The 25,351-nt window shown below is 39.3% G+C and overlaps 1 protein-coding gene across 1 annotated transcript in view; it reads right to left on the bottom strand.

The window, feature by feature from the left end:
- MICU2 (mitochondrial calcium uptake 2) overlaps nucleotides 1-25,351 on the bottom strand; it is a 154,084-nt gene that overhangs the window by 9,017 nt on the left and 119,716 nt on the right. The window contains exons 6-8 of the mRNA XM_075139933.1: nucleotides 24,672-24,754; nucleotides 18,802-18,864; nucleotides 9,716-9,813 (exon numbers count right to left, since the gene is read on the bottom strand). Of these exons, the coding sequence (XP_074996034.1) occupies nucleotides 9,716-9,813; nucleotides 18,802-18,864; nucleotides 24,672-24,754 (244 nt within the window). The remainder of the gene's footprint in view (nucleotides 1-9,715; nucleotides 9,814-18,801; nucleotides 18,865-24,671; nucleotides 24,755-25,351) is intronic.

Here is a 25,351-nt window from a genome sequence, read left to right as displayed (position 1 = left end):
ACAGGCAGAAGCAGAAGGAAAACATTGGCCCGCTGTGAAACAGGAGAGGTGAATTAGTCACCCACAATGCTGAAAAGGCAGAGGTCCTCAACACTTTCTTCACCTCTGCCTTTACCAGCACTGTTGGGCCCCAGGCCTTGGGAACAAAAATCCAGGTTGATGCAAACACAGACCCGCCGTCAGTGAAGGAAGAGTTGGTACGTGAACCATTACAGGAGCCTGACCCTTACAAATCGATGGGCCCTGACGTTATCCACCCGAGGGTGTTAAGAGAGCCGGCTGACCTCGTTGCGAGGCCGCTCTCCATAATCTTTGAGATCGGGGGACATCCCAGAAGACTGGAAGAAGGCTAATGTCACCCCCATCTACAAGAAGGGCTTAAAGGAAGATCCAGGAAATTATAGGCCCATCATTACTTCAGTCCCTGGGAAAGTTACGGAACAAATGCCCCTGGGGCTATCACAGGTCAAATGAAGCACGTGGTTGGGAAAAGCCAGCGCGGATTCACCAAGGGCCAATCGTGCTTGACAAACCTGATCGCCTTCTACGACAAAGTAACCTGCTCGGTTGATGTGGGACGAGCAGCGGACATTGCCTACCTGGGTTTCTCCAAAGCTTTCAATACGGCTTCCCACAGCCTCCTCCCAGAGAAACTGATGTGTTACAGTCTAGGCGAGTGGTCCGTGCGGTGGGTGGGGAGCTGGCTGACGGGCCGCGCCCAGGGGTTGGTGGTAAATAGCTGCTTTTCAAACTGGCAACCTGTCACAAGTGGGGTCCCCCAGGGATTGATATTGGGCCCAACGCTGTTTAATGTCTTCATAAGTGATCTGGATGATGGGATCTAGTGTACTCTGATGAAGTTTGCTGATAAGACCAAACTGAGTGGGGAAGTGGACCCTTCAGAAGGGAGAGCCACTCTGCAGGAAGACCTGGATAGGCTGGAAGAGCGGGCTAACAAGAACCTTGTGAAGTTCAACAAGGACAAGTGTAAAGTCTTGCACCTGAGAAAACATAATCCAGAGTGCAGCACAGGCTGGGATCTACCTAGGTGGGGAGCAGCTCTGTGGAAAGGGACCTGGGGGTCCTGATGGACAACAAGTTCAATATGAGTGAACAGCTTGCTGCTGTGGCAAGAAAGCCAACATGATGCTGGGTTGCATCAAAAAGGGCATCACCAGCAGAGATAAATAAGTTGTCATCTCACTCTACCCAGCGCTTGTCAGGCCACATTTGGAATACTGTGTTCAGTTTTGGTCCCCGCTACACAAAAAAGATGTGGACAGGCTGGAGAGGGTCCAGAGAGAGGCCACAAAGATGATCAAAGGCCTGGGAAGGCTGCCATAGGAGAAAAGGCTGAGAGAACTGGGTTTGTTCAGCCTTGAGAAAAGAAGGCTTAGGGGAGTCCTTCTCACCATGTTCCAGTATTTAAAGGGTGGCTACAACGAAGATGGAGACTCCCTTTTGACAAGGAGTCACATGGAACAGATGAGGGGTAATGGGTACAAGTTACTCCTAGGGAGATTCTGATTGCACACAAGAGGAAATTTTTTCACAATGAGAACCATCAGCCATTGGAATAATCTCCCCAAGGAAGTGGTGGATTCCCCAACACTGGACACTTTTAAGATTCAGCTGGACAGGGTGCTGGGCCATCTTGTCTAGACCGTGCTTTTGCCATGAAAGGTTGGACCAGATGATCCTTGAGGTCCCTTCCAACCTGGTATTCTATGATTCTATGATTATTGGGACAAAGCAGTTAGTTGGAGAAGAGGACAGCTAAGGGTCTATGTAGCAAATATCAGTAGAGGCTCATTTGCTCATCAGTGTTTGCATGGCCTCACTGGGTTTGAATTCTTTCCCCTGAAATTACGGCATTTTAGTCTGCACAGCTATCTTTAGTTCTTTAATGAGATCACTTGGACAATTAGTAGCTCAAAGCTCTGTGAAGTCTATGAGGGGTTAGCTGAAGACTGCTGTTGCAGCATAAGCTCTTTCTTGTATTTTTTCCTCTAATAATTAGAGCTGCACTTGCAAATAAAGAGCTAACAAATGCTTCATGGCTCAGGACAAGCAGGTAAATGAAAGCCTAACAGTGGAAGTGATTTTAAGTTTCAGGCTAGAGTTTTATTAGGGTAATACTGAGGAGTATGATATGCTCTCGTATTTTGTATGGGCATTTTTCTGGTCTAGTAAAGGGGGTTACAAGGCTTCCACAGCATAGTCAAACACTGAGGTGTCTTCCTCCACAGTCCACCTTAAGACCTGGCTCACTTTAAAGTCCCCCAATTCTCCCCCTCACAAGGGGATGAAACACCAAAGGACCTGTTTGTGCCACCAGTGTCAAGGGGAGGCCCCTTGTGTTACAGACCAGCGAGAGCTTACTTGCACAGCTTGCAAACCACTCTTCAGTTTTCAGATGCAGCTCCTGTCCGTGTAACTCGTGAGGTGACTGCTGCCTCTGGACAGCCCAGCAGTCAGCATGTGCCGGGGAAACCGGCCAGCACGGGCTGGCAGAAGCAGTCCTGCCGCACCGCCTGCAAGAGCCTCCCCAAATCCTGGGAAAGGAGGTCGAGCTGTGGGGGGAGAGGATGGCATGGACCAGGCATGTAGACCAGGCATGGACTAGGACCCCTTGGCTGCATTTTGGGTGTCCATCAATGGCAAGCAGTAGGTGGTATCTGGGATGTGTGGCTTGTCCTTGGCTGGAAGTCACAGCACAGACCATGCCGAACAGTAACTGCATCTTTGGCTGTCGTTTCCAACCCTTGTAACATCTGGTCTGGGGGAGGAAAAGCTGCTGAAAATGAGGTCATTTTTAGAAATATGCCTAAAATGTGGATGCAGGGAAATGAGACACCATGTGTTTTATTTTCTTGGCTTTTAATCTATGAAAGGTGGACACATTTTGCAACAGACTTAAGGTCTGTTATTGAAAGCATGAGTTATTTATCTTGGGGAGCTAATGCTCAGTCATTTGCTGTACTGGTCAGTAGCCACAGGTGATGACAAACTACATATTCTTCCATCTTTTCTAAATATTGCATTTCCTTAAGCAGAAAACCCGCAGTGACCTGTCCTCTAGCCATACCCAATAAAGGCAGGACAGCTGAAAGACGAAGCATTTCTACATGCTGAGGAAGGAGCGGGTGGCCCACCTAGCCACACATATCAGCCAGCTGAAAGGTGCAGCAAAGCCAAAGAGGAAAGTGAAGGGTTTGGCTGTGGCATTTGTGATGTGTTCTTGCTTCCACATCCTCTTCTAGTCGGACAGCAAATGAAGCGTTGTATTTCCCCAGCCCCACTGTGGGTTTTCCACTGCCTTTTCTCAGGCCTAGGTTCTTGCCCTCTCCAGTTGCTCTGGGGCAATGATACTGCATCCCTCCTGTGGCACAAGAGCTGTGCATCTTGCTGCACTGCACAGATTAGGGAGGGGAGCGGGAATTACTTATTTAGGTACAAAAAACCTAACGGCTATTTCATCTCAACTTGTAGGCTAGCTCCTGGCAAGCCAGAGTGGGAAGATTTCCTACTGTACCAAATGCTACTTGGAGCAGCAGCTGAAATGTGCAATTTAAAATTTATATGCGATAGTCTTCCATATTACAAAAATTAAAATACTATGAATCATCGCATCAGCATTCTAGGTCACTCTTATTCCCAGATGTGAGAGTTAAAAATCCTAATGAGGTTTTTTTTTTAAGTGAAAGTTATTAAAAGTTATTAAAAATAACTTTCTGGTTAGGAAGTAAAACTTGATACTTAAATGCCAAGATACCACTAGGGATACTTGCTTTTGTATCTTCTGGATCACGGTGTGATGAGTTTCAGCTGGAAATTCCTTAAAAATTTCTCCAGATATTAGGAAAAACAAGCATAGGAATGAAATTCCTGCTCTCCCAAAGTCAGTGGGAGCTTGGCCGGGGACTTTGCAGGGAGACATAATTCAACTATGGGAACAGGATTCTGATTGTAGATGTGCTTTACAATTCAAAAATAATTACACGGGGAATACTCTTATGCTATAGTAGCTTGAGAATAAGCCCTAAGTTTCCAAGTAACAGAAACGAAAGGTAAATCATAAATTTATAAGATGGGGAAAAGGCTGGGAACAGACAGTACTTTCTTTAAGATAGCCTGTTTTATCCACACTCTCTAAAACACCCACGTTGAGGGCTAATGGCCAAATTCGTTATCGTGTTACAACAGCATCCAGAAACCTTATCAGGATTTATCCCTCATTTATCCTTCATGTGCTTTACAGATCTATAGAAAGAGGGAGTCTCTCAAGACTTTTTGGCAACTCAGCTTTAATAGAAGTGAAAATGTAATAAAAGTGGGGAGACCTCAGGAATGCAGCTATTTCCCCTCCAACCTGAGATGTTGCAATGAAGTGCTAGGAACACAAAGCAGTAGAATGAAACACAAAAGGAAAGGTTAGGGAAAGTTTTCCTTCCTATACCTCTTGACCTGAAAGTCTGTGTAGAGCTTTAATACGCTAACACAGAACTGACTAGTTCTTGATGCACTGATTTATAGGAAGGAAACTTAACAACAAAGATAGTGGTGGATATACCACCCCGGCATTTGTACTCTGCTTCAGCTCCTCTTTGGACACTGAAGTCCTTTTGAAGACTTGATAACCCTCTCTGCACCAGAGGACTGTTGCAAACCAGCTGCAAGGTTGCCTTTCTGCAAATCTGACTTTCAAAACAAAAATACAGAAAATCTAGTGAAGGCTTGACCATTAACCTTTAGAGAACATTTAGATCTATGCTTGTAAATTCAGTTTTGCAAGTGGTAAGACAGTTAATCAATCTCACCATTTTCAGAATTGCAGGCAAAACCCCCTTTGATTTACTGTCCTCAATGTTTCCAAACCAAACATAACAAAACTACTCACTTTCATTTATAAGCATTCTGTAGAAACTAATCAAGCCATTCCTTTGCTAAGTATATAGGAAAGGAATAAACAGAGATTCTTCTCAACATCATTACTAAGTATTTGGGAAATATTCAGATTCAGTTATGACAGGAATATACAATCACGAAGCCAGACTTTGTTCCCACCTCCACTTCCTCACTGTTTGATCCTGCTTGCACGAGATGTAATCTCTACCTGTATTAGGGGTCTATATATATATACATACACATAGATACAAGAGACAAATAAGGAGGCAATCATACTCTATTTCTGCAAAGCACTTCCAAATCCCTAGATGAAAATCACTGAAAACGTACAAGCTATCATCACAGCACAAGCACTACTGGCTGATGATGCTACCTGAAAGAGATCCTGCATCCATGCATTGGCACAAACACAGAACAGCACCAGACAAATGTCAGCACTAGCAGTGTGGTTCAGCCTGGATCATTCTGGTTTCTTAAATGAAAGGTTTCAAATGAAATGTACCAAGGAATTCAAAATACTGCAGGACAGAAACAGGACAGGTAGGGAAAAGGCATGTTTTATGTATGGTTATACAATTTGTGGCCTTCAAGCTAAAGCAGAAAATAAAAAAGAAACCATGATTAAAGAATATTTCCATTGCAAAATTCTATTAACTGATGAGAAATTTGGAAGCAACAAATCAGATAAGAAAATGCCATAAACTGGATTTGAAATGTTAATTTTGCTTGTATGATTAAAAGATGCCCATTGTTTAACCATAGTGGGAAGTACTTTTTTTATAAGCTGTCCCAGAAAAGAAATATAACAATCAGAAAGTTTTTTGAATATTCTTTCCATACTCTCTGCACTTTTTCTTTTTTCTTCTTTCAAGCAGATTGCGAGAGATTTAAGCTTGCTTGGGGACAGATTACAGAAAAAAATAATAGCAGTCGTAAACTGTTTAGGGAGTGAAGTGCTGTCTCCTCTTTTATTTGGGATTAGACATACTTAAACAAGATCAGTAAGGGACTTTTTCAGGGAAAAAAAACAGTGGCTGTCAAGAAGAAATATTTGCTATACCTAGAAAACTAAGTAGTTTTCTACTCAGAATAAAAAATAGTACATACAATATAGCTAGAAATTAAAGCACAAGTGAAATATTTTTTGGAAGGAAAAGACCAAAAATTATTTATGTCTCAAAAACCAGGGGAAACTGCTATGCATAAGAAAAAAAAGCCTGGAATCCCAAAGAACTTCTCACTTCATGTTTGAAATCTGACATTCTATAACATGGGCCCTGGTATTAGAAGATGACATTATTGTTGAGGTGTAAAACTGAGTGGTGGTCATCTGAAACACAAATTTGTTCAGGTCTTCTGAGAAGAAAGTCTCACCTGGTTACAGCTTCTTGTATTAAATTTACCCTTCTTTGTTACATGATTTTAGGTTTGCTGCATACTGTTTTATGTTTTTTTAAACTGATACAGGAAAATAACGATTCCAGCTGCATTTGACCAGAAGGCACCACCTTTACTAGTGATGTACATAAATAATTTAGATTTAAATTTCCTAAGTTCTGCCAGGGAAACAGGCTGTCGCTTTTGAAGTTGTGAATTATTATTAATAATTATCATGTTGTCCTTATGTTAAGGACAATACAACTGGCAAGAAATCATGTAGCAGTCTCGAGCTGAACATGCGTGCCTTGAGTCCTACCTTAAGATCTCTGAAACCACCTTGTTACTATGGGAAAGACATAGGATGGTGGGCTTCCTGGATTGCTTCCACTACTTCTACGCAGTCCCTGCAGAACGAAGCGGGAGTCCCACCATCGCTGCTCAGGAGAGAATGAAAAGGAGCAGCTTTGGTTGCCGTTTCGACTATGTTCTGGAGGACAGTGAGAAGAGAGCTTGACTGGTGTAATGAAATACCTATGAAAAGGTTACTTCATTACTTTCATCCTCCCAGCAGCCCAAGAAAGGTTGAAAAGCGATCTGATATTCTGTTTCATGGTCTCATTCCTTATGTCCAGTGAAAAACAGACTGAGAAAAACAGTCCTTGTGTGTATCGCCTACCTATGATTTCCAAAGAACCATGCACCAGGTGGAAACAAATGGAGCACAGCATGCTTAACCATTTTCCCTCCCTATAATCAGTGTCCCTCCTGTGTTTGGGGCAGTAGGAAGGGAGGCACAAGAGCTGGTTTACATCAGCTCCACATTGCCTGAAGAGATGTAGACGGTTTCCATTTTCTGTGTGCAGAATGCAAAGAAAGGAGAACAAGGCAAATTAATTGCCCTGATACATTGACTGTGGCTGTCCAACATGTTTTAAATGTTTCGACTGTGGGCTAAAAGGGTCGGACATCACTGGTGTACATGTAGACACAGATGATTGCACACTTACAAAAGGATTTTTTTAACGTCAGCCAAACTGAAAAGGAGGAAGCATGAGGAAAACATATGTAAGTAATGAGGTGAGAACACTAGTCTCAGCTTTCTAAATGCCCATGTAAGCACAGTGAAATTTCACAAAGAAAGCATTCCTGCTCTTTTTTTTTTTTTAGTTTCAAGGACTCTACAGCACAGCAATATCTGTGTATTTAACTAATGTGACAAGTTTTAGTGTGTCCTAATCAAACCTAATCACCCCTACTTTCTACTAGGTACTACACTGATCAATGGAAAAGCTTTCTAGGCAAGAACTTGGAAAATGATAAAAGCATTTGCCATCATTATTTTCTGCTTTCGACAATGATCTATGTCTGTACAGCTCATCAGTCATCTCTTGTAAAAACAGCGTGGCACTTTGATCAAACAGCCAACAATAGCTTCCCGCGTAAGGTAAAATGTTATGAGAGGCCATCAGATAGAAATCACATTTTCTCTGAACAATAGGAACCCAGAAATGATGTGCTTGATTTACTTGCAAATAAAATCATGTGAAAGGTGATACCTTCACACAGGTTAAAAAGACAGCGATCCTTTTATTCACCTTTCTGCGTGTTAAACAAACTTCACTGTCATGTTGCAACTGAGATAGAGTGTCTACACAGTGATAAACATTCCAGCTCTACGAAACATAACTGCCACTGTTGAAAAATTACCTGCATTAAACCTTACACTTATCCCACAAATTTTAAGAGCAAGATGTGGGAGTTTGATTTTGATTACAAGCCTCTATCTGTGTGGTAGGCAAAGGTCTTCAACCTACACGTTCTGAATGTACTAGGTACATAGTTTCATCAATGTCATGCCTCTTTGGGTCAATGTAGGATTTTATCTAAAACCTGAGGCTTTTCAGTTTACACTGTATATGCAAACACAACCCTTTACTGATGCTCTCTGCCTTTTGTTTCATTGAGAGGATCTATGGTATTTACAGAAAAGGGGGCTGGAGACATCTTAAACTTATTTTACTCACTTAGATTCCTATTGAGTCGAGGTCTTCAAAAGAGAAATTTTGTTTATTGAAGACTGATGTGTGCCAGAGCCAGTGGAGCTGAACACTTTTTAGAGTTAGAAAAATTGCCACTCTTCCTTTTCTACTCTGGATTTCCCCAAACCTCTACTAATTGCAAGAACATTCATTTTTAAGAGGGCTGACACAGATTCCCCTGCTTCTGAACATAAATTGAAGTAAAACATATTATTATATTTTTGCGGTCTGTAAATGACTGATTATTTTTGTAGAAAAGGCAATACTGAGGTAATACTGATGTAGATAATCTTCTCTTGATGTTGTGCTACAAGACGTGTGTCAAGATTCACACAGGTATTTAGGCACTTAACTTCCATTTGTCTCAAAGAAAGATTGTGCATTTGGATTCTGGGCCCAAGTTCACATAGCAAGATGTGTCTGGAGTTCATACTAACAGAAGAAATTGATCTCCCAAGTAACAGAGAGTTTTAACCAGTTAAGTTGTGACGCTGTGTAGATGGTGGTCATCATTACTGATTGAAATAAACATTGGAAGAAAGAATCTCATCCAATTAAAATACTAACAGCTGATACCTGGTTGGGTTTTCAAGTCGAAAGCAATCACAGCAGAACTTCCTACTCTGATGTAGACAAGGATTACACCATCTTTCTGACATGTATATGATGTATAAACTGAATGATTCCCTACACCAGTCTCAGAACTTTCTATTAACTTCTGATTTTGCAAAGCTTACAGTGAAATACACGAGTATACAATGCTACGTTTCCAGGAGTAATGGCCACTTGGTATTCTGCTGCAGTTTCAGTCTGATGTGGTGTTTGCCATGACTTAATTCTCAGTTCTGACGTAAGTGCCACGAAGTATCTCATAGTCCCGTTGCAAAAGCAGTTCAAAGGGTAAAGGAAAACGCACAGGTAAAGTTTCAACAGAAGCCGGAATTTGAAACAAGCAGAGAAGTTGCCTGTAGCCTCCCATGACAGTTGTAATGGGGAGGGGGCTGTCTCAGGTCAGAAGAGTTTTTTTAATTGATTAGCAGTCACTTTTTTTGTGATTTAATCAAGAAAAAGAAAAATACTCATGAATCGTATTGTCTAAAGGTATGCTATCGCACAGCTGCCAAGAATGGTGGTCTCAACCCTCATGGCTTCCAGGCCCATTGCTGCTTTGGAGTTATCATGGTGCTCAACTCCTCCTGCAGACAGCAGACTAGGAGCTAAACTAGAAATTTAAACATGCAAAATCATGAATAATCTCCTGCTTGATTACCTGCTTAACTTTCTAAATCAGCTCAGTGTGAGGTCAGATCAATGCCAGTGTTGGTGCAAAGTAGAGGGGGTAGGAACAGGACTGGTTGTTGTTAGGCTTGCCTAGCTGAGAAAAATACCTGAAAAACTCAGTATAGCGAAGTTTTTCCTTTCCTTCTTTTCCAAAGAAATGTACCAGCAACATGGTATTAACACCAGAGCTTTCCAGTTCTGCTCCCTATAAAACAAAAAACTCTATGATTAATTATTATGCATTGTATGATTATTAATATCTATTCACCACAAATCTGGAAATATTTATTTTAACTAGAATTTCACAAGAGATACTTGCAATTTCATTACTGTTCCCAAAGCTATCACACAAGATCTCAGAGCTGAATCTCAGAGCTGAATAATTCTTTCACATCAACTGGTAACAGTATTATATGTTCTGCTTCTAAATATTCTGTATGAAAGACGAGTACAATTTACAACCACCTTCAGTGTATTTTATTATTAGAACTGAGAAGGTTGCTAGTTAAATCTTTAAAAACCTTTACGCTTCGGTGAATAGAGGCTTTAAATAAAGTTATCTTCATAAAAAAGTTTTTAGTCAGATATTTCTAATTTGATACAGCCATTTAAAAACATTCATGATAGTTTAAGAAACAAAACTAGAAAAATACGAACATTCAAAGTGCTCTATTACAATATTGTCCTACAAGGCTTCTTGCCAATTTTCAATGTTAGTGACTTTTCTATATATTTTTTAAATCTGATTAAGAGATTTCTGCAGAAAAAGGATGCACATTATTTCAACTCAACAGCATCTTTAACAAGCCTAAAACCACACATAATGCTGGATTTCTGTTCTATTCTTCTTTCAGCACTAGCGTACTGGCATTTCTTTGAACACAACAAAACACTAAGCAACATGAAGAGAGATTTTTTTTTTTGTAAGTCCGGAGGGATTTCAACAAACTATTCTTATGACATCTAAATAGCCTCTGTGTCTTTTATCTGGTTGAAGAAGTAAGATGAAAGACAAGAGTCTATTCATAAGATTTAATACTAATGGTTATTTAGCTTTCAGCATCATCAATAACAGGTCCCATTAGTCCACTGTGTGTTTCATGCTTACTGCATATGTGACACGGTTATTTTATAGTTAAAGAGGTAACATTCCTCATTTCTACTGCAAGCTGCAATTCACTAAATGCCAGTGATATGAGTTATGTATGAGTGAACCTAGAAAAAAAACTTTTCAAGCCATATGCAAACTGTACTTATTGAACTTTATCATTTAACTGCAGGCAAAGAATATTTAAATACCCACAAGATCCATCCTTCTAAAGTTTAAACACTTCAGATTACTGTGAAGACTGATGCATAAACATTGGTATATGCTTTTTTGAAAGTCAAAAGTCAAACATTCATCTATGCTTATTTGAAATTCAAACCCAAACTATTTATGTCAGAATGCAAAGTTTTTTAAGAAGAAACAGAAGAATCCACATTTCTTACTGCAGTGAGATTCTAATCTGCTTTTTGTGTTTTTTGCTTACATGTTTAAAAGACACTTGAAAAATGCAATAAATAAATTTTCTGATGTAATTTTAAAAACTGAACTCATGATTACACAATTTAAGGCTTCCGATTTAATTAATCCATATTAAAATCAGTGTTGTATTGAAAACAAACTGAAAAATTAGGTTTAAAATAACCTTTTAAAAACTAAGTCTGTGACGGAAAAAGTTTTTTTTCTTCTATTCATGTCTCTCTAGTGCTAGAAGATGACATACAAACAATACCTATCTCATCTTATCTAAGATGACAAAGCCTACCTCTGGATTTATAACAAATATGCACCTACTTGTTGGCTACCCTCTTTATCAGTTAAAATTCCAAAATGGAATTGGCAGATGTCCAAACACCATGTTCGTGAGAGTTAAATGTATTTTAAAACTACAAAACAGTACATTTCTTTAAAACAGAATATGCAACAGTGGACAACAGAGACTACAGCTTAAGGGTAAAATTTCAAAAAATTGCTTTTCCTAGAGTTAATGCTATTAAATTAAAGTACATGTTAGTACATAATTCCTTTTTGTCCACAGAATTATTAGGAGTTTTTGCTGCTGAACTGTATAAATTAGTACTGACATGACAAATCTTTGTTAGAAGATAATGAGAGCTCTATTAATATTTCCAACACCTCACCCTCCTGAGCTTAGGTAAAAGAATAACTTACGTTTGGAATGTCTCTCTTGGCCATGAGAAAGAAATGGTAACCTAATCCTGGAGCTGTAAAAAGGACCAGACTGGTAGCTTTGAGTCACAGAGCTACTATCTAAATTGAATGAAAGTTTGTATTCTGGTGTATCTAGTGGCTTCAGCCTGGGGGAGGGTGCAGCACAGCACCCTTTTGGGCTGTGTGCTTTACAGAAAGCTGAGGCACAGAGTGAAGAAGGGATGGTGATGTTCTGAGTCTCATCTTGATACAAGCACAGGATGGGGCGGGGACATGTATCTCAACTGGGGAGCTCAGACATGTTCCTGGGACTGTTGGTTCACACAAAGAATCCCAAGCTCTGATGGCCAAGCTCTGATGCCACACAAGTCTATACGAACTAATGAACGTGTGTACATATTACAAACATAAGCTTATGTTCCTAGAGTAATGTTAACACCTTGTACACTTTTCAAAAGCACCACGAACTGCTGAATTATGCAATTATTCCTTTTTAAGCAAGATCAGATAACACAACATTTATTTCCTTATTACATTACACAGACTGTTAACATAGAAGCCTGGTGCTGCAAACACTGAGTCACAGGCACAGACCTACCTAATCCTGTAGCTCCCCACTGAGCTTTTGACATTTAGGACCTGATACTGCAGCAAGTAGCAACAAGTGCCACTGAGAAGAAACTTATCACACAGTGAGACAGGATTTTTGGAATAATGTACCTAACAGATTTTCAAAACTCATCTGAAATGTTAATAGACTTACTGTCTCTAGATTCTTACCACCTTTCATTGCAGAATTTGCCTGAGGCATGACTGGAAAGCATTCATCATGATTAAAATCTGTAATACGTTCCTTGTTCTCTTACTTGCTTCCTGGGAGATGGTATTTGCTGTGCAATGTCTTGTTTCAATAGAAATTAAAAATAATACATATTTTGGGAAATTTTTTTTCGTTAAGATAGAAGAAGAATGAATAGATGAAGAAGAGGTGCGGAAAAGAGAGAAGGGTCAAGGAGAACAATATCTTAGTTTCTGTCTGCTAGGATGTCCCAAATCTTTCCAAAGGTAAGACTAAATCTTTGCAAATTTTTCTGAGTCCACTTCTCTGAAATGCTCTTTATTTTTCAGCTACTAGGTCAGTCAATTCATCATGCCAGGCTCCTATCCCTGGAGGTAATGTAGACTTCAACCTAAGCAGACTAGCCTCAAACACTGCTCAAGAGCATCAACCTTTCTGTAATTTTGAAAGTCTCCAAGATGTTGGGATATATCCTACAACTCAGTTCTGGGAAGAAGGTTTAAAAGATGTATCCATTTATGAAATCAATCCTGCCAGGTACAGCTAGTCAAAAGAACTGTGAACAGGCAAGCTAGTGAGACCAGGAGATCTAGATCTCCAAAAGCAGTCTCTTTTGGCAAAGCCCAGACAGCCTCAAGTGGATGCCAGAATGAACAATACATCATTTTATGATGAATCATCTTTAATCATGTAAATCCATACTAAAGTTTTTAATGTTTTGCAAGGCACTTTCTTACGAGGTACAATTCAAGAATACATCAGGTCTGATACAGACAGAGTAAACCGTGCACATTTTTTTTCTACAGAGGGTGTAGCAGACATCATCTGAGAAGAAATCCGATGGAGCATTTTCTAAGCAATAAACAGCTTATATCCAGCATTCAACAGCACCCAGCATTCCCATTACCTGGGGATTAGTTGTTTTTTAACAACAACTAATGCCATGGCATTGCTATGCTGTACCGTTAGTGCCTTTAGCAAGGAAGAAGATGCAACTTCATGGGCGTCCGCAGCTTTCAGTGCGTCACCCATGGTTCTGCATCAGTTCACGAGGAGGTACAAAATAAAAACGGTTTCCAGCCAAGTAGGCTAAAGCTAACCTGGGAGCAGACATTGTAGGAGATACTTTATGAAAAAAATAGGAACAGGTTGAAACTAGTCTTGTTGCCAGCAGGTTGAGAGGGACCAAATCCTGCTGTGTCAAGCAGCCGGGGAATGGCACTGTTGCACTGTGAAGGCTGAGGCTGCCTGACCGGTGCACTGCTGGCAGCTGGGAAAAGCAGCTTCTATACACAGTTGGGGACAGCCCCTCACAAGAATTCAGGCCCTGCCTCCCTGTCACACCATACTTTAAAAATATTAATTTCCGTGAGAGGTAGAGAATCCGTGGCGAGGGCCCCCCTCAGGAGGTATGATGTTCAGTGAAGCACGCTCTTTCGATTAACGTGGACTTGGCCTCAAAGGCAGAGCGCACCCGTTCTCAGCATGTGTAAACCTCCTTGCTCTCGGCGCTCAAACCGACTCCTGATGGACTGTGTCCAATTCCTTCACCCCACTCTCCGAACGCATCCCCAGGTAGTCCACGTTCAGGCTGCCATCCCAAGTTTCAGTTATCACAAAAAGCCAAGTGAGCATGCTTACGTGCACCATTTCCAGTTTATTCCAATTAATTTTACAAGCAAATGCACTAGGTAGGCTTCAGAGATTATGACCAGATTCTTACTGTTTTGCATCAAGGACTAGAGCTGTTAGTGCAAAGCCAAATCGTGTGTTTTCCCTGGCCTGTCAGGAGCCCACACTGCTATCTGGCTTCTCTAGCTATATAATTTAAAGCGCTTCAGACTAGGTTAAGTAGCAGAGATTAAAGGGGTAGCCTTGCCTCACACACCTGCGCAATGGAAAGCAATGCTATGGTGACAACAACAGGCTTCCAGATTAATTCCTTGTGGGAGGAATTTTTGGTCTCCAAGCCAAATTCAATGTACTAGCAAAACAGGTACCTAGAAAGATGTCAAAAAGCATGTTTCTTTGTCTCTCTTGAGGTTATAATGTCATCAGATCATGTGGAAAAATAAAACAATTTCCTCGTCCCTGAGGTAAACAATGACCCAGCAGTTTTTTAATAGCTTAATACTTTGATGCCATACAGCTTGGTTCTTTATGGGGTTTACCTCCTGGAAGAGTTTCCTTTAAAGCATGCAGAAACATTGCAATACTCCTTGGTTTAAAGTAACTAAAAGCTTTTCAACAGAATTCAGTGTTAATCTGCTGATACAAAACATACACATTTATGTTGGAGAAGACAGCTCAAGAAAAAAATGTGCATTCCATATGAACTGAGAGGTGACAAGATTAATGACACTCTTTTGGGAGGGATATTAATTTTAATCTTGGACCAGATTCTGGCAAAATTCAATATGCTGCACAGATATGCTGTTACAGAGTATTACTGCACTAGAAGAGCATAGCTGTCAACCACCATCTTTCTCCATTCAGTTTAGGCAGTCTTTAGTTATTCTGGGCCCAGGGCTTTACGGACTTTGAAGCTATGGGCAGAAAACTTTAAATTAATTAGAAATTCTAGGGAGCAGATGGGCAGATTACGATGGCCCGCACAGTCTCTGCGGGCATTACAATGCTGCAATGTCTGAAGGTCCAAGTATAAAACCTTGTGCTGATCAGCTAAGTGGTGATAAATGTGTGAATGAATAATGAAGAAAGAAAAGTAGACAGGTTAAAACAACTGATACACAATCCATAGGAAAATATCCATGGGTGGATCTAAAAGTATACTGCTTCTAGTCAGACTGAATTTTAGTTCAAAAGTTTTCTCTTTAAAAGAGATTAATAGCTGTGTTCCCAACTACTAGTTAAATGTTTTAAAAAAAACAACGTAAATGAGATACTTTGTATGGAAATGTGTTCATTATGGAATCCAGAAGCATATGTTTAATCATTTGGAAATGCGACAACGCACATATTATTTCCCAACATGAATTCCATTTTAAGAACAAATATAGAACAATCTGTATTGTCATTCCTTTCCTAACAATAGCTAAAATTAACTTTTAAGTTTAGCCATTACACAAAACATATTAAATTAGAGGTATTGAAACTACTTGATAACGCACTAATCTAAATTGAAGGGCCCAAGAGCAAAGTCCCTGGTCTAGATGACTGGGCTGTACAGTAGATATCTGCAACCATTAGCATTGTTTTAACTACCAGAACGCTAATGCTCGTACCACTATTCGAGTATCCTTTTAAGGAACTCAGGGCATTAATACAGAAGCAACTAGTGCTGTTCAGTGGGCAACACCGTTTCCAAAATACACCAAACTCTTCTAGCTCGTGCCCTTTCCTATAACACTCTCACCACTTCCAGGCAAGGAGTCTGCTTCTCCTCTTCTGCGAAGCATGGTCAAATGCTCAGCTGGATGTCTCACGTGGAGCAGAACAGTTGTGCTAGGAAGCCAGGTGCGGCATTTCCTTTGGCCTATGGGAAGGTGGGTGAGGTGAGACAGTCACTGCCTCTGTTGACTTCCGCACCATTTTCTCCAGTCCAGTTAGGAAGAACCAGATTGGCAGTCTTGTAAGTCTGCCTGCATCTCTCCTTCACTGTGTGCATGCATGCCTGTGCTAAGAGTAAATCAGACTGCCTGCTCTGCAAAAGTCAGCAAGGAACTTCCCAAAAGACTGGGCCGGTTAAGGCTGGGCAGATTTTTTGGCTTTTCTCCCAGCATCAATTATAATATTAGAAAAAGAAAATCCCTCAATTGAAATATATTTATCTGGATAACAAAGTCCACTGCAATTCCATTCAAGGACCATTACTAAGTGGTGGAATTCTGAATTTTAGATGTGTAAGTCAAAGTCTCAGTAAAAGAGGCAGAGATACAAGCACGCTGGGAGCACACCAAACGAACTGCTTTTTCTTTTCCTAATACAGTATCTCAATGAGTATTAAAGTGGTATCTCCATACAGTAAATGAATGACTAGGACCTCTGTCTACATACTGGACAGGGAACATACCTGGATATACCTGGTGGTTAAATAAAATTGCAGACTACCATTTATACCTTATTTTCATAAGTCAGTGACATTTTCCATCTGATATCAGAGACTGGGATTACTCTGAAAAACCAGCAAACACATATGCAAATTGTGAAAGTGTTGGGGAAATAAAGAACTATCCCAAACACCAAACTTCTGTTGCAGTATCTCAGCTTTCAAAGAACATAGTCAATTTAAAAAACATATTTTATGCTTTATCTGCTTTGCCTGAAAGTAATAATATGACTGCCATAATTATTAAAAATAAGGGGTAAAAAGATATGCACTGACTACATTGTATAGTCAGATTCACTGCTTATAATCAACTTCTTTTGTGAGAGACAGAGACAGGAAAGAAAATAAAAATTAGAAGAAAAGCGATAATTTGGACTTTGCCAAGTAGAAATACAGAGACCAAAGAATTTCAAGATAGCTGAAACTCCCCCCAAAGCTATTTAATTCTTCTTTTGAACAGACTATAATTCCATTTATAATCTGCTAAGAAACTCTATTAAATAATATTTTCTGGTAACAATAACTTCAGATTTTTCTCAATGGAGAATTCTGAAGACAAAATTTGAAGCAAGACAAAAAACAAAATAGAGACATTCAGGCTCAGGTATTTAATTAGCTCCCAATAAGCTTATGTGTTTATAACTAAATCTGTCCAACTGTATCAAAGTTTCTCTGGAAATATTATACTATAGCTGTGCATTCATGCAGAATAAAGATCCTTTTTCTTTCACTGTCATGGCAGTTAAGTCTCAATTGAGATTGGTTTTGAGGAGCAGACAACCCTATTAATCCTAGCTATTTTAATCTGGTGACTGATGAAAAGATTCAAGAAAGGTGATGGTTGTTAGTGAGTCAATTTTTAACTGAACTCTGGATGCATACTGAGGGAGCAAAACCTTTATGCATCAGAAGACAGTTTTTGTTTATGCCTAGTAAATATTAAAGGTGTTAGCAATACTGCCACTTCCATTTTTTCCCCAGGCAGGTGAAAAAGTAAAGAATATGAGCTGGATCAACTCTTTGTAGAAAGTGCTGATGCATGATAGGTTTATAAAGCAGAGCCCTGTATAAACTTCTTATTGAATGCTTCCAACACGAGCAGTTGCTGCCCCACGCCTGATTACCCATTTTCAGTTTACAACTGAAAGCAAGTTTGTGGTGAGAAAAATATCCTTCAGCTACACCATCCAATTTAAGCATGCAACAAAAGTAGTGCTGCTGATGCAAGCAGCACCTTATAGTAATAGCTGGAGATAACCCATCTGTACTGTCCCCCTCCTTCGCCCCGGTTCATCAGCTTCTGAGGTGTTTTCAGTATGCTCAGGACTTCCCCCTCTCTGTTTTCAGTCTCATTCAGTCTCATCTGGGCTACAGAATATCTTGTCTCTGTGCTAACTAGAGACTGAAAAAGAGATGGCAGCTAGCAAAGACTCCACTCGGGGAAGAAGGTAGGTTACACTGGCAGGATTCAGGGGAAAACAGCCAGAAGAGAGCAGGAATTTACCTGCTCCTTTCATTGACGAGCTGTATTTGCCATTTGCTAATGGTCTGCAATCCAGTGAAACTTCTAACACAGTTGGAAGATCATACTCTAAGGTTGTTTCTTCTTCTGGTCTGCATCTAAGCCATTTCTTTCTGGAAGTGGACCTAAATAAAGTAATCCTTGCCTTTGTCACCTCAATGACAGCAATTACATTTCAAACCAACTCAGAATAAGCTGATATTACTGCAACAGCACCATTTAGGTAAGTTTAAGGTATCAATTTCTATTTGGAAAGCCATCTTTTCTCATATGGTGATACAGAATATTTTCTGAGTTTTTCATAAATAGAAGAGAGTTACTTTGAAACAGAGGCTTACAGAAACTAAATAACGGCGTGATCACACAGTAATAAAATACATTAATTGCATACTTTTCATCAGGAGATTCAGAAATGACATTTTTCTTTCCCAGTTAGAAAGCAGTCAACAAATCATGCACTTTCATTTAATTAAAGCACTAATACTGATCCTTATATACTTATCTAAAAACTCTGAAAAAAAATAACAAAGTTCACAGGAAATATGACAATGCTTTTGTAAAGAAAAATGTATCTCTATTTCATACCTGAAATATTGTTTCGTCTCCAGCTGTTTTCAAATCATCTTCCTTCCCAATGATTCTCTGTAGCTGTATTTGTAAAACATGAAAAAAACACAGGAAAATTACAAATTTGGTCTTACAAGAGTCTCCTTTTTCAGAAATGTCCTGGTTTTGGCTGGGATGGAGTTGATTTTCTTCCTATTAACTGGTATAGTGCTGTGTTTTGGATGTAGTGTGAGAATAATGTTGATGACACGCTGATGTTTTGGTTGTTACTAGGTATTGTTTACGCTAGTCAAGGACTTTTCATCTTCCCATGCCCTGCCAGATGTGCAGGGGGCTGGGAGGGAGTGTGGCCAGGGCGGCTGGCCCAGCTGGCCAATAGGCTATTCCATACCACATGACGTCATGCTCAGCATATAAGGCTGGGTGAAGAAGAAGGAGGGAGGGCGTTCGGAGTGATGGCGTGTGTCTTCCCAAGTAACCGTTACACGTGATGGAGCCCTGCTTTCCTGGCGATGGCTGAACACCTGCCTGCCGATGGGAAGTGGTGAATGAATTCCTTGTTTTGCTTTGCTTGCGTGCGCGGCTTTTGCTTTCCCTATTAAACTGTCTTTATCTCAACCCACGAGTTTTTCTTACTTTCACCCTTCCGATTCGCTCCCCGTCCCGCTGGGGGTGGGGGGAGTGAGTGAGCGGCTGCGTGGTATTTGGCTGCTGCCAGGTTAAACCACGACAGTCCTTTTTGGGGCTGCAATCTCTAATTTTCATTTTCATTTTCATTTCAATTTTCATGCTGTCCTCCTAGACAGCTTTACATAGTTCTGCTACAGATGTGATCTTCTAGACATGAAAAACATACCTGTTCAAATGAGGCACTATACAACTAACAACAAAGAATAGTTTAATTAAATAAGCAAACGTATTTTCAGAAATGGCATTAAGCAGAATGTGGCTTGAGTTTCCCCTCCACCCCACAAATAAATGAGTCTTGAATGTGTTAGCTGAGAAGACTTTTAGAAGTACTGAAATGACTCACATTTAAAAACATAATTTCCACTGCCCCAAGTAGAGCTTTAAGGTAATATAGAAAGTGCATTAATTTGCAGCACCTCAAGTATATCTCAGCTGCGAGGTTTCTTTGACTGTATCTCAGCTTGGGAGGTCAACACTGCCACAAGAATGAGTGATTTAACATAGCACAAGGTATACCTACCTTTCACAGACATTTGCATGAATCCTCAAAAGGACAGCAAAAATGAAAGAATAAGGGACTTATTACATTTCAGGTATAGATATGGACTTCCACTGAGCACTCTGGATTTGGAGACTTTAGGAAAGATGCTTTTAAAGCTCAGGATTTTCGAAGCTGCTGGTTTGCTTCTCAAACATTTCTGAGTGATTCCTCAGCCTGCCCATTAAAACTGGGAAAAAAAATCCATGACCAGATTTGCATAGCCATTATTTTGTGGGGTTTTGAAATATCTTCTTAGAGCTTTATTTTTTTCCTTTTTTTTGTTATGTCGTTCAGAGAAGCAATATGGGCTTGTAAGTAGTGAGTAGGAAAAAACGGCTAACTGTTCCTGTCACCAAAGGTCTTCCCTTGGCGTTCAAATTTTGACTAATTCACCTGTTCTGTTTTTTTTTTATAGCCTCAGTTTTTGAGTTCCTCAGGATAATTACTTTCTATTATTTTTAAATGGCATGCCTTGATGGTATTTATCAAAATAAATACTGTAACAAGACAATTAAACAGTACCAGTTCTTCCAAGTTTCTCCAAATTCCTTCTATTTTTGATCACTTAAAGAACAATTGACTAGTACAGTAAAAGCATTATGAATTTCTTCATGGCAAAATAGCAATATAGAGCTCTGGATAAAAACACAACTGCTCGACCATATTCTCACTGAAAAATTAAATTTTTTCTTACCTGAAAAATCCATCTTTTGCTCACACACAAGAAATATAACAGCAAATACTTTCCAAACAAGAGAAAATATGATTTTTTTCTTTTGGATTTTATTTTTAAATGACTCTTAAAAAATCTGCAGAGACTACTAAAGAACACAGACATACACATATATAGTTCTTTTTCACAAGTGTTCTGGAAGATTTAGTTTATTGTTTTCTTACACTGTGTGTAAATCCTTATAGTGCTTGAAACTACTTCCAGTAGTTTGTAGATTTTTTTCCAGCACAGTGCAGCAACTACTCACAGAGGGAGAAGAATTCTGCCCTCAAGAAACGGACTCTAATACTCAACTGCTCCATGTAACATTTATCTGTATTTAATATTTATATCTATTCATCACTGGAAGATACTAATGGCTAATTCAAAGATAATGAGACCTATTATGCACAACTGATGTCTCTTTACTACAGACATACTAAGAAGTAATCTTTTCTGAAGCAGACAAGAGCTGGCAGAAAGGCTATGACAGTCCTAAAAAAAAAAAAAAAGGTTATTTTGCATCTTGCTGTTGTTTAAGAGAAGTTAGTGCTTGTGGATATTCTGGGACTGCAGAGGTGTTCTGTATCAAACCATCACAGCTGCTGACAGTGTTGGGTGCTGGTTCATTCAGCCCTAGATGAACCTCTACAAGTTTTTTGTGTATCTGCTGTCCAGGACAAGTATATAAAGACAGTCTATTTAGAAAGTTTAAACCACATAGCTCTTGCATGTGCCATCAGAATCACCCTACCTCCATTCCCAACAGTTTTGAACTGTCATTAATTTTACTTAGAAATCTTTCATCAGGACAGCGTTAGGGAAATTCCTCACTTGCTGGGGATTTTGGAATCTTTGGTAGCCTTATTCTTGATGGGAGGTCTCAGATTAATGTGCATGGGTTATTAAGTGCATGTCTGGAAACCCCCCTCACCAAGTCTCATGTGAATGTCTTGGAAGTGCAGAGTTCACAGAAGTAGCTCACTGTCCTCACAAAGGTGCAGATAATATGGTTCTGAGAAACAATTCTTTGCACTCTGGCAGGGGCTGATTATAGGATGGCAACTAACATCTGTGAACATGCCATTTCTACCATGTCTTCTTCACCCTGGAGTTGCAGGGCAAAGCAACAAATCCTTGTGGATGTCCACCTCAAAATATAGACTGCTGTGATTCTGGGCCCTAATACTGAAATGTCTTTTGTATTGTCAATGTTTACCATTGAAACATGGATGAAGCAGAAATTAAAAATAGACTGGCTTGATTACAAAGAAGTAGAGAGGAGAGAGAACAAGAGTCTGTCCCTGGGAAGGGACAGACTTTTAACTCCTACTGGAAAGGAGGAAAATGTGCATAGAAATGGAAACGCTATGGAGGACAAGATAAATTCTCTCCTTCAAAACACGGAATTGCATTCAAGATCTCCTTTCCTGAACATTCATTTATGTTAGCGAAGAGCACTGAATCTACTGGGAAATCCTGCATCTCGCACTCCTTCAGTGTCTGATCCGTACAGATCTGAACAGCCTGTCTCCATCATGTGCTGCAGGCACTCAGGACTTGGGTTGTAGAGTCTGCTTGTCACCCTTCTCCCTTTCCTGAATGATTGACGTGACACATCTTGTGCCTGTTTATCCAGTAACACGTGAGAGTTGAGATATACGCAATTCAAAGAACGATGGACATTTTGCAAACAAAAAGGCAAAGTTCTTACCTCAAAGAATTTACAGTCTAGATCAACAGATAATGTAGATGTACATAGATGTCTAACCAGTAGAGGTGACAAAGCAAGAGAATGAAGTAGCACTGGAATTTCTCTTCCCATCACATCCTGCCTTACAGTAACTGCCTCCTAATGACTGCTTCTTTGCTACTCTTTTCCACTGCCCTTTCCTTACATATGTTTCCTGATATTATTGTCAAATATAGTGTGGAAATAACTAATAGAATAGTTCAGACAAATTTTTCTGAGATGCCAACTGGGACAAGACAAGTGGCAAATTAGCCACACAGCTGACCGATTTATTAGATATACAGAAGCTTTCTATGATGCATACAGAACTAGAGTATACAGAGATTAATGCACACACATTTTTCCAGATTCTTACATTCTAGAAGTTTTATTTTTAAAATAACCTATAAAAATCAAGTTTTGCTTTGAAATAGTCACCGCTTATAAATGTTATGTAAACAGTCATGTGAGAAAACTCATCTTTTGACTAGCTTGCATCCTGTGGGACTTCTTTGAATTTAATAATTCTTGTGAGTTGACATTACAATTACAGCCCATAAAGGAAATGCAAAGTAACAATTTAACTAGAATAATTTTCATTTAATTTGATTGCCTCTACAGGAATCAAATTATTTGTAATGATTTGTATAATGTTTTCACCTCTACTTTTGATGACTTTCTGTTGTTCATACTGGCTGATTCAATCAGAATTACCTGAAATGGGTAACGGATATTAAATATATGACATACTGTACATCTCCCAAAGAGCGTTGTGCTGTATTTCTGCAAGAATCTCCTTATTTGCTTAACTGACACAGTACCTACTTAAAGGAAGTACTGCTAACATGGCATTTTGGTGCAGAGGCACTACAGGCTGAATATGTTCACTTGTGTTCATGGACTTACTTTCCCCTGTAACATACTGTTTTGTAGATGAACAAAACAGCCGTAACAGACATATTTCGGTGATCGGGGAACTGCTACTCTGATAACAATTCACTAGGATTGTACAAGATTTAGTAGGTTAAAAATAAAGGCTTTACTTAGAATTTGATTTCTTTTTAACCAGCAGAATAATTAACATTTTAACAGAGCAAATTCTTCAAGCTTAAAAGATTTTTTGTAGCAACAAATGAGTGCAGGGTATCCACAGGCTCAGTTAGGGGCTTCTGGGAACACCGTCTTGGGAAATGGTCTAATTTCAAGTATTATTTTCAAATAGTACTACTAAGTCGAAAAGTATTTAAAAATATTTTAAAATATATTTAAGTACAACTCATCCATTGTAATCTTGCTAAGGGACAATTCACTGAAAAAATGGTTATCAGTGCAAAATACATGCTATTGTATCATTAATTCAGAGTTTAAGGCTAAGTACACGTAAATAATTTTTGGTAATTCCTCTATCAACAGATGCATCTTTATGAGTTTTAGATTCTATGGTTCTCTAGAGTTGTTGCATTAACGACTATTTTTAACTTTATCCTAGTGACAGAAAATAATTTGCATTGTAGTAGCCATTTCAGCTTCCTATAAAATTCACCTCCAATACGGATGAAGGATCTGAATTAAGCTGAGGGAGTCTATTAAAAACTATGTTTGTTAATTTTACATTTTGACTTTTGACAAGAAGTATTTAGTTAACAGTCTCCTGTTAAATACTTAAAAGTTGAATAAGCTATATAATTAAGCCTATTCTTCTTTGAAACATCAGAGCAAGATTTGCTTTGTTTTTTAAGCATCTGCTTTTCTCCTCCATATTTTATACAAAATATGAGAAAAACTGCTGTTACTCTTCAAAGTGTGAATTGGTAAAAAACCTGTGCAACAGCAAACTAAATTAATAAAAACCAAGAGAGGATGGTGAATTAAAAAAAAATATTAAAAATATTTAGAAAATAAAAGACTTCTCCAGATGATTATTTAAATTAGCTCATGGGATTAAGGGATGCATACCAACTCCTACCTTCCCAGTAACAGATTTTTAGATACAAGTCAAAGGTAACATTTATAAAAGTTGATTCAAATATAAGAAGTACTTCTATAGCAATGCTTCGGTAGTGCTACTTTCACATAAAGTATTTTAGTAAGTATGTGATCATAGACTGGACTGAAAAATAGACTTGAAGATTTTAATGAATCTTCATTTAGCAAATATAACCCATGGAACTATTTAAATGCTTTAAAATTAATATGCACATAAATCCACATACCTTAAAGAATTCTTTCTTTTCGACTTGTTCATTGCCATCTGTATCCAACATTTTAAAGGCAATCTGAAATCCAGTCTGGGGTTCTGCAATAAATTGCGAAAGAACTTTATTGTACACACACACACACACACACGTCCTTAAATATTTAATGCAAAAGGAACATTGCCTATGGTTCAGTTCTCCATTGTTATGCATGTCCATGATATTTCCAGTAAGCCATATGTACCTCCTCCAATATAAGCAAACTTTTAAAACACCTTTTTACTACCATTTCAAGGGATAATTAATGCAATGGCAAAGCAGGAAATGCCAGCAGTGCCTAAGTACAGCCACGAATGTCCCTCTGATCCCAATGACTGTGAAAATGTTGTATGTCTTACTGTCCTGGTCTTAGATATTCTCTATACAGGTCTCCATAATTCCATGTGTCACTTCTGAAGTCTAGCTCTGCCTTGTTTATTAGAGCTCCTTTCAGGTGGGAAGACTGGAAAGTGCCTTGAGAAACCAATAATTACTCCCAAATTGCGTGAAAGAGCTAGTGTACTCCTCAGGTACTTCTTGCATGCATTACTGTAGGCCAGTATTTGCAGTCTTCCCTAGTCTTCCCTTAGCAAACAGACTGACCTTGTAATCGCGGCCAGCTCGCTCGGCTCCTGCTCCCGCTGCGTTAGCCCCAGGCC

This window comes from Calonectris borealis, chromosome 1 (assembly GCF_964195595.1).
Source record: "Calonectris borealis chromosome 1, bCalBor7.hap1.2, whole genome shotgun sequence".
In the NCBI taxonomy this organism is placed as follows: domain Eukaryota; kingdom Metazoa; phylum Chordata; class Aves; order Procellariiformes; family Procellariidae; genus Calonectris; species Calonectris borealis.
The sequence above is the reverse complement of the archived record's forward strand: the minus strand, read 5'-3'. Positions and strand labels throughout refer to the sequence as shown.